Source organism: Dendropsophus ebraccatus, chromosome 15, assembly GCF_027789765.1.
Source record: "Dendropsophus ebraccatus isolate aDenEbr1 chromosome 15, aDenEbr1.pat, whole genome shotgun sequence".
Lineage (NCBI taxonomy): Eukaryota > Metazoa > Chordata > Amphibia > Anura > Hylidae > Dendropsophus > Dendropsophus ebraccatus.
Genome location: NC_091468.1, coordinates 8,861,599 through 8,873,700, shown reverse-complemented (window position 1 = coordinate 8,873,700; position 12,102 = coordinate 8,861,599). Strand labels below are relative to the sequence as shown.

Below are 12,102 nucleotides of genomic sequence, written 5' to 3'. Positions count from 1 at the left end.
GAGATCAGGCCACCAGGGCCCTGAGATCTAAACACACCGATAAGAGGATAATCTGAGAAGGGTAGAGAGGGTCGCGGGAATTGGGTGTTGAAAGCGTGCCGAAGTTGTAAGTATCTGTACATGGATCCCCGTGGTAAGTCAAACTTGTCTTGCAATTGTTGGAATGAGCAGAAGACCTGGCCCCGACACACATCCCCCACTGTACAGACCCCATGTCGTATCCAGAAGCGGGGTTCCAGGTGTTCAGAAAAATGTGGCAAATTAGGGTGATACCATAGGGGCGTCTCTATCATCACTCCCTGATAATGCAATAATTTTTTGACTGCGCCCCATACTTGTGATGCTAATTTGTGTAACGGTAAAAGCCGGGACTGTTTCAAATAGCCACCCTCCAAGACCGGCCATAAATGTTGGAGGTCCAGGAAGTGAGCCAAATGATGTTCCCTATTAGGTAAAATCTTTGCCTCCACCCACCTCTCGAGATACCTCAACTGTCCCGCCAGATAGTACAAGTAAATGTCTGGTAGAGACATGCCACCATACGCCTTGGGCCTCTGAAGTGTCAGTAAGCTCAGTTTGGACCTAGATGCCCCCCACACAAAGGATGGAAATAAAGAGTGCAAGTTTCTGAAAAAGGACATGGGAACTGGGGCTGAAGCATGTTCCAGTATATACAGGCATTTAGGCAATATCACCATTTTAATGAGATTAATACGTCCAGGAACTGCTAGAGGGAGAGTCGACCAGATCCTAAACTTGGATTTTATGTATTCCAATAGGGGATAAACATTTGCCTTGGCATCTAGAGAATATTGTCTACAAATTATGATGCCCAAATATTTAAATTGGGCCACCACTGGCAGTCCTTGAGCATTAGCCATCCAACCATCGGGACACAGTGGCATAAAAACGGATTTGGACCAATTAATATAAAGGCCAGAATATCTACCAAACAGATTAATAAGGGATATCGCTATTGGGAGAGTAGTTTGCGGAGAGGACATAAATAGAATAGTGTCATCGGCATATAGCCCTACTCTATCCTCTCTATCACCTATTATAATGCCTTTATATAGGGGAGCTCTCCGTATCCTCAATGCCATGGGCTCAATGGCCAGGGCAAACAATAGGGGTGACAATGGGCATCCCTGCCTGGTCCCTCGAGATAATGGAAAGTAATGGGAATACACGCCGTTCACCATGAGCCTAGCTTTTGGGGCCTGGTATAATAAGGATACCCACTTAAGAAAATTAGGACCAAACCCAAACCTCTGCAAGACTTCCAGTAGATAACACCATTCCACAGAGTCAAATGCCTTGGCCGCGTCTAACGAGGCCATGGCCCAATTCTCGCCTTTCGCACCCCCCACCTGGACAAGAGACTGCACTCTACGGATATTATCCGAAGTAGAACGGCCCGGAATGAATCCCGCCTGGTCGCTGTGGATAATCTCAGTAATATAGTTGTTAAGTCTTTTAGCCAACATTTTCGTGAGGATTTTATAATCTAAATTAAGTAAAGAGATGGGTCTATATGAACTACAATCTAGGGGATCCTTGTCAGGCTTCAATAATACAATGATAGTGGCCTCGTTCATAGAGTCTGGGAGTCTATTCTCATCAAAGGCATATTGAAGCATGCTGAGCATGAGGGGGGGAAATTGATCTACATAGCGATTAAAGACCTCAATCGGGATTCCATCCGGGCCGGGAGCTTTACCTATCTTAATATCTGAAATAGCTTCCAATAGCTCCTCGGAGGTAAACACAGCCTCCAAGCTCTCTCTACTATCTGCGGACAGGGTGGGAAAAGAAATACCATCCAGATAGTCATTTAGTTCGGACTTGGTGTAGTCCACTTTGGTTGTGTACAGGTCCACATAGAAGTCCGTAAAACAAGCTGCTATATCATGATCCGAAGCGTGAATCACGCCCTGGGAGTCCCTAACTTTAAGTATAGCAGGGGAGGCCGAATTTTGGTGAATCAGATGTGCAAGCATTTTACTCGATTGGTTCCCCAGTTCAAAAAACGTTTGTTTAGTAAAGAATAATTTCCTGCTCGCTTTTTCTTTAATGTGAAGTAGATATTTGCGACCTGCCACCAACCAATCCTGCTTATGTGAGTCGCTAGGATCCCGTATAAATTGCTGCTCTAAATGTGTACATTGTGCTGCTAGTTCTATCTCCTCCCGGGCGGACTCCCGCTTCAGATATGAAATCGTGGACTGCACACAACCACGCAAGTAAGCCTTAAACGTTTCCCATAGTACATTCTTATTTTCATGAGCATCGTTAGAAAGAACAAACTGAGCTAGCTGGTCAGGGATTCTGTCATGAGAACCTATCAGAGAGAGCCAAAAGGGGTGTATCCTATGGTTTCTGGCCTTATAGGCTCCAGCAGTCCGAACATGCAACAGCATTGCCGAATGATCTGAGATCCCCCTCTGTGAATAGAATACTCTAGAAACGGCAGATGCCGTAGAAGGGGTACCCAATGCATGGTCTATCCTAGATAAGGAGTGTCTACCAGCTGCATGACACGAATAGTCCCTCCCATTGGGATGATAATGCCTATAAATATCTACCCACCCAAGTTCAGCTAACAAGGATCCCAATTGTGAACCAGATTGTGAGCTTGTTGATTGTCCCCCACAGTGTTTATCTAGGAGAGGGTTAATCATCATGTTAAGGTCCCCTATACATAGCACTCTCGCTTGCGGGTATGTAGCCGCAAACACCGCAGCTTGATGCAATACCTGTAAGGAGGCGTGTGGGGGGTTGTAGATACCCAAAATTACATAGGGGTTACTATCAATGTAAGCAAAAACAAATATAAACCTCCCTTCTTTATCCCTCCGGACATTAATAGGATCCCATTTGAGAGATTTATTGACTAGTAACGATACCCCTCTGGAGAAGGAAGTATGACAGGCATGTTCAGACCACTGGACCCACTGTCTCCTCAATCTATGAGATGTGTCAGGCGTGAGGTGTGTCTCCTGTAAGCACAAAATATGGGGGTTAAAGCGTCTAATATGTGAAAACACCATAACACGTTTCCTTGGCGTGCCCAAACCTCTGACATTCCACGACATTACAGTAATAGACGCCATATCTTACCTTGAGATAAATAATGCATAGCAAAGGTGTCCCCCATAAGGAAACAGCTCACATAGTAGGTACATTGTGTAATGAGATGCGACATGTGTAATATAATAAACAAACAGAGAACTGTACTAGCCCAGTGCTTAATGATCATATCACCAAACCGTGGTGACAAAACAAATTGAAACCAAACCAACTGTGGAATAAACAGAGAATAAAACGTCTCCGTTGCACTAAAGTTCGTGACAAGTGTCATACGGGGGAAGAACCCCGCTGCATATTAGAATACACGTAGTCACGCTTTACACTAAGAAAGGGTATATGATGAAAAGAAAAGCAAAAACTCCCCCCGGATGGGGACCGTAGCAGTAGCCAAAAGAACATATGTCTGCCTACTTCTACGTATGCAGAGCAGGAGGACCTGCATAGGACCCGAGCCCCAGTTATAACAACTAAGTAAGTGTATACCGAATCATAGTGGTAGAGGGATGCACTGTCAACTAACAATAATAATAATGAACACATAGCAAAGAACATGAAATATAGAACAATGCTGCCCTCTAGTGGAGATGTACAGGTGTTGTTAGTACATAACGAGACAGTTACACTTAGGGGGAACAAACATGGCATAACACGCATAAGAAACAGAAGAGAGAGATGTAACAGAAACCACCTCCAGAGCATTATAAAGTAGCTGAGATCCCCCTATCAACCTTTACGGCCATCATTACAGTAGTACTATGTTGTATATGAATCCCGTCGCCTAGGAAAGTAACACAAAAGGAACCCGAGCAAAGTAGTTATAACAACTAAATAAGCATATACTGAATCAAAATGGTAAAGGGATGAACTATGACATGAGAATAATAACCCGCATACAACAGAGAGCGTACAAGATAGAGCAATACTGCCCTCTAAGAGTGGGTCACAAGTAGTGCTGGTGTATAAAAAGACATCCACACTTCAGGATGAACAAACTGGGACCGACACATACCATAGATAGAAGGGGAGGCTGTGATTAAGACCACTTATAGGGCATTGTATGATGGCCGAGATTCCACTATAAACCTTCAACGCCAGCATCTCAGTGGTAATATGCTGTATAGGAGTCTCAGCACTCAGGGATGCAGCACTAGAGGTGTACAGTGAAAGTAGTTATAACAACTAAATAGGCACATACTGAATCAAAGAGGTAGAGGAATGTACCATTACATGAGAATAATAACCAGCATATAGCATAGGGTATGTGATATGGAGCAATGCTGCCCTCTAGCGGCAGGTTACAAATACTGTGGGTACACAACCAGACAGCCACACTCAGGTTGAACAAACAGGGGTCCACACTCACAAGAGACAGAAGGGAAACCGTGACAACTACCACCTTTAGAGTAGGATAGGTGAGCTAAGATCCCACTATAAGCCTTTAAGGCCATCAGCACATTGGCAATATGCAGTATAGTAATCCCATCGCCCATAGGGGCGACATTAGAGGTATACGGTTAAGGAATTAGGGGTCAATCAGTCATTTTCCCATAAATGCGAAATAAACAGAAGCCCATCACAATTCTTCTTAGAACAGACCATGTCGTCAGCGTGTCCGTGGGCAGCTACTTGTAAGGAAACTTGAACAATCCACCATATTAAGTAGCATAACATGTGTACAACCAGATATCAGCCGATATTCATCTACAGGAACGTCCATGTTCTCAGGGACGGTTAGGTGAGCGTCTATTCTGGCGGTATAACCATTCCTCCGCCTCTTGTGGAGTCCCAAAGAATACCGCTCTCTCACCATCTACCACCCTTAAGCGAGCAGGATATGCCATAGAGTAGGGAATATTCTTCTCACGAAGTTTACGTTTCACCACCGTATACGTTGCCCGTTTTTTCTGTAGCTCCGCTGAGAAGTCAGGGAAGATGGAAACATGAGCACCATTATATGTAATTTCTGCCAACCGCCTGGCATGGCGTAGTACCAAATCTCGGTCTGTGCTATTTAGGAGACGGGCCAAGAAAGGTCTAGGAGGCGCTCCAGGCTGCGGAGGCCTAGCAGGCACCCTGTGCGCCCGTTCAATGGCGAACGCAGATGAGAAAGTCACCTCAGGCAATAATGATGTCAGCCACTGTGTGGTAAAGGCGATCGGATCTTGCCCTTCAGCCCTCTCTGGCAGGCCTATAATCCGCAGGTTATTGCGCCTTAGCCGGTTCTCAAGGTCGTCAGCTTTCTGGCGCCAACCCTCTGCTTGGTGTTCCAGGGCCGCTACTGCTGCAGGGATCGGTTCCATCCTGTCCTCTAACCCGGACACCCGATCCTCCACATGTCTGACTCTCTCCCTGAGTGCCTGCATGTCCTGCCTCAGAAGCCCCACATCTATTTTTACCTCTTCTATCTTCCCTGTGAGGGAAGTAGTGCTGGCTGCAATAGCCTCCAGTACTGAGGCAAGCTGCGCCGATACCTCCTTCAGTGTAGGTTCCGGCTGATCTTCCCCGTCAGAGACTAAGGGGTCCGGTGCGCCGCGCTCCGAGCGCTGTGACTGAGAGGAGCCGGCGCCATCTTGGACCTCATGGCGGGCAAACTCCGCCAGCCGCTCCGCCGCTGCTTGCCGCGCTCTGGTGGGACTCATGTCGGGGGTAAGTGATGCCACCGGTCTGCCACCCAAGTTTTGCGGTGTAAAGCGTGCTCAGGATAATTGCAGGAGGATGTAGACAGCGGGATCCTCACGGAGCAGCTCCTACATGCGTCTGCTCTCCTTGCTGTCCAGGCCACGCCCCCCGGAGATTTTTTTTAATAGAAGTCAATTACAAATTAATGGCACTTTCTGGCACCAGTTGATTTTGGAAAAAAAAAAAATGAACTACCCCTTTAATTCCTTATTACATGGGCCGATTATCAGCCAGAGAGGTCGGTAATGTCCTGTGTAATTTTGTTAACCTGTCAGGATCCTCGGCTGCCGGCTGCACATGTGTCTGTATATTAGGGATGGATGGGGAACCACTAATGGTAGCAAAGTGCCACCCTATCAGTCCAGCAGTGGTTGGTGCAGCCCCCCCAGCATAGCGCTGGCGCAGTGTATGACGTTTTGTAAACGGTTAGATCGGTGCTCGATTACAGCAGGGGTCAGGCTATGGAACAGAGTCTGTAAATGGGTTACCCCGGCTTACAAACACATGGCCACTTTCTTCCATAAACAGCACCACTTTTCTCAGTCTCGGGTTGTGTAAGGTATTGCAGATCTGTTCCATTAATGTGAATGGAGCTGAATTGTAATACCACACATAACCTGAGAGCAGGGGTGGTGCTGTTTTTGTAGAAGGTAGCTGTGTTTTTTATAATCAAGGATAGCCCCCTTTAAATTTAGGCATGCCTGATCCCTTTTGTTGTCAGGTAAGATAAGCCGCCTCCGGAGGTGTCTTATAGAGGAGTCTGGCAGCGGCTTACTTGTATGGAGTGTTTGTCCAGCAGCTATCTCATGTGTATGAAACCTTTCCTCACCCGCATCTCTTTCCTTACCTACAGAAACGTGGTTGTCCATGGCTTCACCCTCTCTGAGAAAGGAGAGAAGATGTCCAAGTCCGTAGGAAATGTGGTGGATCCTGATGTGGTTATTAACGGTGGAAAGGTGAGAAGCAAAGAATAATTCTCTCCTCCCAGGGTGAAAACTTCCTGGGGTCACCTATAGGGGGCCTAGTTTTTAGATGCTGCTTGATTCTAAACCCCAGAGAGTCTGTCTGTTACCTGCGTCATGTTTCCAGGCTGCTTATGGGGAGTCCATAGCCGCCCATTTTATTGTCATCTATTTCCAGGCTGATCGATTCTCCGATAGACCTTTAGGGTTTCTTAAAAATCAACTGGTGCCAGAAAGTGCTGAGATTTGTAATTTACTTTTATTTTATAATCTCCAGTCTTCCAGTACTTATCAGCTGCTGTATGTCCTGCAGGAAGTTATGTATTCTCTCCAGTCTGACACAGTGCTCTCTGCTGCCACCTCTGCCCATGTCAGGAACTGTCCAGAGCAGGAGAGGTTTCTAATAGGGATTTGCTGCTGCTCTGGACAGTTCCTGACATGGACAGAGGTGGCATCAGAGAGCACTGTGTCAGACTGGAGAGAATATACCACTTCCTGCAGGACATACAGCAGCTGATGAGTACTGGAAGACTGGGGATTATTAAAAGAAGTAAATCTACATAACTTTCTGACAGTTGATTTTTTTTGCTGGAGTACCCCTTTAAAAATCTGCAGTTACAGATTTTTAAATTCCATTTTAAAGTCAATCGGGAAAATCTGCAACAAAATACGCCATGACCCCCTCCTCCTCCCCTCCTTCCCTCCTTAGCGATCAGAGTTCCTTTTTCCTGATACAGAATTTCAAATCCTCTGCACGGATGTTCCGTTTCTATACAAATAATAGAGATTTTCTTTAAAATTCCAGGTTTTATTTCTTGCTGGCAGATGCTGAATGTGAATGGCGCCCAGCATGTGTACAGAGGTGTCATGTAGTTGTATCCTGGGAAATGCTGGGGTACAAGCAGAATCTCCCTTTAACTTTTTAACATTCTTAGGGCCCTATTCAACTGGACGATTATCGTTCAGATTATCGTTAAATCGTTTGAATCTAAACGATAATCATTCGGTTGAAATGCAGTTAACGATTAACGACCAAACGAGAAATCGTTGATCGCTTTATAAGACCTGGACCTATTTTTATCGTTGCTCGTTCGCAAAATGTTTGGAAATCGTTTGCATTGAATAAGACATCGTTCGGTCATTCGCAATAGATACGAAAGCAATAGCGAAGAAATAGCGAAGAAAAACTATCGCAATTACGATCATAAGTAACGATTATCGTTCCATGGAAGTGAGTGAACGTTCTCAGGTCTTTCGCAATAGCGGTCGTTTGAGATCGTTAATCGTTAACGATTATGCAAACGATAATCGTCCGGTGGAATAGGGCCCTTAATTATTAGAAAGTCCTAAAGAGTGAAGGAACCAGAAGCACCCCACATGCTTTATATCCGATGGTCTTGTAATTGTGCTGTTTCTGCGCTTTAGGATGCCGGATTATAGAATTCAGTTTTCTGCACCTTTTTGTTTCTAGGATAAAGTAAAGGAGCCGGCCTACGGGGCAGACGTCCTGCGCTGGTGGGTGGCCGAATCCAATGTCTTTACAGAAGTAATGATCGGTCCGACAGTCCTAAACTCAGCCCGGGAGGACATCAATAAGGTAACGCTCCTGTACAGACAGGACGTCCATCCAGTGATCATGTAATGGTTATATAGAATGTGACCTGAGGGGGAGCCGTATGCAGCTGCCCATAGAGCCCCCCACCCCGGGCGTGTACCGGAGCAGGGGAGAGATGACGCGTACTAAAGAGAATGACAACCATAGGAAAGACTGTAATACTTGATCCATGTTTGGTTAAAAATGCCCCTTTAAGGGAATCGGTCACGTCAGATATGCAGTCTGATCTATCGGCATTGTGATATAGAACAGGAGGAGATGAGCATATAAAAAAGTAAATTAATCAGTATAACTTATAATTTATTGATTAAAACATCTCTCATTATTGGCTTTAGTAGTCCAGTGGGCGGTCCTAATCAGAAACCAGCAATAGGCCCGCCCACTGTGCTCCAAAGCCAGAATGGGCAGGAAGTCTATAAGTTACCAGATATTCTGAATCTTTTCCTACAATGTTATATATCGATCCGCTCGGCTCCTCCTGCTCTATAACATGATGCCAGGAGCCTGGATAACTGTATCATGCTGACAGGTTCCCTTTAAGGTCAGGCCTGTCACCTGAGCGGATGAGATGAGGTTACCTGCGGTCAGAGCTGAAGGATCAGCAGGGCAGTGATCAGCCGTGTACAGATAAGCCGTCCAATAATAAAACTTCTCTTTTATTGTCATACTCCGTTACTGTGCACAGTGTGCTGCCCCCTAGTGTTCAGAGCATTTCTCATGTGCGTCATCCAGTAAACAGGAGGCAATGTGGAGGGGTGCCAGCGGTCGGACCCCCCAGTGATCACACATCTATCCTGTATCCTGAATAACCCACAGCGCTGGTGTCAGGAGGCAGACATCGTGTTATCTCCTGGTAGAGGTGATGATGATGGGGGCAGCGCTGCGGGGGGACGTTCTGCTCCGGCTCTTGTATTTTGTCTCCATATGTTGCTGAGGGTCATCTGGATGTATTCGTTGGTGACTGTTCATACAGAGCAGTCCTGCTGCAGCCTGTCACTTCCTCACATGACTGTATTTCATCCTGCAGTTACGGAACACGGTGCGGTTTATGCTCGGCAACCTGTCCGGATTCAACCCTGAGACTGACGCCATCCCTGGACCTGAGATGTATATAATAGACCAGTATATGCTGCATCTGCTCCAGGACTACGGCAGCAAGGTAACCAGAGAGCACCATGGCGTATACCCCCCCCCCCCCCCCTCCATACTGCACAATAGGATAAGGACAGTGCCCCCTATAGGTAGCCTGTAAGTCCGTGTCCAACCCATAAAGAGCCTTCAGATATGACTGTGGACATCAGCCCCCCCCCCCCCCCAGAGAGCACCATGGCGCATACCCCCCCCCCTCCATACTGCACAATAGGATAAGGACAGTGCCCCCTATAGGTAGCCTGTAAGTCCGTGTCCAACCCATAAAGAGCCTTCAGATATGACTGTGGACATCAGCCCCCCCCCCCATCCATAGACGGTGGCATCAGGGATCTTCCTGTCATTTTTCCAGGTCACCGAGGCCTACAAGAACTATGAGTTTGGGAAGGTGATCCGTCTGCTGGAAGCCTTGGTCACACGAGACCTGTCCAGCTTCTACTTCAGTATAATCAAAGATCGGTAAGTCTCCGTCCTGCAGTGTCTGCAGTTTATGATGTGTAACACTAGATGGCGCTGTTAATCTTCTGCTGTATTTTATGCTGCCTGTAGGCTTTACTGTGAAGAAGAGCGAGACCCCAAGCGTCGCTCCTGTCAAACAGCGCTGGCCGAGACCCTGGACATTGTGGTTCGCTCCTTCGCACCAATTCTCCCGCATTTAGCAGAAGAAGTGTTCCAGTACCTGCCATATAAAAAAGGTATAGGAAGGGATAGGGGGGGGGGGGGGGCAGGGCAGTAGGGGGGGGGGGGGGGCAGGGCAGGAGGGGAGGGGGGGCAGGGCAGGTTATACTTTCGCTGCATATCCACAGCATTATTTAAAGGGATTGGTCAGGTTATAAAATAGTTCAGTTTATAGTTTTAGTACCTGTACTCACTGTATATACTGACAGCAGCTGCCTGTGTCCTCACTGTATATACTGACAGCAGCTCCCTGTGTACTCACTGTATATACTGACAGCAGCTGCCTGTGTACTCACTGTATATACTGACTGCACCTCCCTGTGTACTCACTGTATATACTGACAGCACCTCCCTGTGTACTCACTGTATATACTGACAGCAGCTCCCTGTACTCACTGTATATACTGACAGCAGCTCCCTGTGTACTCACTGTATATACTGACAGCAGCTGCCTGTGTACTCACTGTATATACTAACAGCAGCTCCCTGTGTACTCACTGTATATACTGACAGCAGCTCCCTGTGTACTCACTGTATATACTGACAGCTGCTCCCTGTATACTCACTGTATATACTGACAGCGGCTCCCTGGGTACTCACTGTATATACTGACAGCGGCTCCCTGTGTACTCACTGTATATACTGACAGCGGCTCCCTGTGTACTCACTGTATATACTGACAGCAGCTCCCTGTGTACTCACTGTATATACTGACAGCTGCTCCCTGTATACTCACTGTATATACTGACAGCGGCTCCCTGGGTACTCACTGTATATACTGACAGCGGCTCCCTGTGTACTCACTGTATATACTGACAGCAGCTCCCTGTACTCTCTGTATATACTGACAGCAGCTCCCTGTGTACTCACTGTATATACTGACATGCACTTACCTCCCAGGGACTAGAGCTGCATACAGGCAGGAGATAGGAAGGCAAGTGTGTGTTATTTTTTTCACTCTCCCCCTGGGCACAGCGCTAGGAATCGTAGCCAGACATTGGCCGCAGAACATTTTACATCTTTTCTTAGTATAAAAGTCCTGTTTCTGGGGATCATTCTAGGGTTTCCCCAGCACTATTACATACATTTTCTGCATCCACTTAGATGGTGATAGCGTTTTCCGCAGCGGGTGGTTTGTGCCGAATTCTCTATGGAAGAAGCCGGGTTTGGTGGAAGCCGTGGAGGCCGCCTGTTCTATGAGGAATCTCTTCCTTGGGGCAGTACCTGGCAAGAACACAGTCGAGTATGAGCTCTCTGTCGTCATTGATCCCGGCCTGCTGTTTGAGCTAATGGAGGTGAGAATCCAACTGTGTCTATTGTGCTCAATGATTTATCTAGGTGGATATTAGAAATGCTATTTGCTGCCATACTATAACATTGGGTACACTACTACTCCCAGCATGCATTTTCAGCATGCTGGGAGTTGTACTATTACTCTAGTTATGCTTATTACAACTATGTGTGGCTTCTATATGGAACTATTTAACATTTGCGGTCTTTGGGGACCAATAGACTGCCCCCTAATGGCAGAAAAGTAGCGATCAGATGAATTGTAACTAAATGTTTGACCCAGTTGCTTTTCCTAACATGTGCTGGGTTTATCTGGTAGTCAGCTTTACATATACAGTGGTGCATTGGATTACAAGCATAATTTGTTCTAGGACCGTGCTTGTAATCCAAATCCACTCTTAAACCAAAGCAAAATTTCCCATGAGAAATCATTGAAATTCAAATAATTGGTTCCACAGAATAGAATAGAGAAGCAAGACTTCTGTCAGAGGGGAAGGGGTGTGTGTTCTGCATGGACCAATCACAGAGCTGTGCAGGAGGACAGTGACAGAAACTTTTTCTATACAGCAGTGTGAATGGCTTAGTGTAAGTGCAGACACATTATAGCAGCAATGGAGAGGATGGAAAACACAAGGGAGC

General features: G+C 46.5%; 1 protein-coding gene across 1 annotated transcript in view; it reads left to right on the top strand.

Moving 5' to 3' along the window:
* IARS2 (isoleucyl-tRNA synthetase 2, mitochondrial) overlaps positions 1–12,102 on the top strand; it is a 48,905-nt gene that overhangs the window by 34,587 nt on the left and 2,216 nt on the right. Inside the window, exons 16-21 of the mRNA XM_069955596.1 lie at positions 6,623–6,725; positions 8,203–8,328; positions 9,374–9,505; positions 9,848–9,954; positions 10,045–10,190; positions 11,278–11,468. Coding sequence (XP_069811697.1) covers positions 6,623–6,725; positions 8,203–8,328; positions 9,374–9,505; positions 9,848–9,954; positions 10,045–10,190; positions 11,278–11,468 — 805 coding nt within the window. The remainder of the gene's footprint in view (positions 1–6,622; positions 6,726–8,202; positions 8,329–9,373; positions 9,506–9,847; positions 9,955–10,044; positions 10,191–11,277; positions 11,469–12,102) is intronic.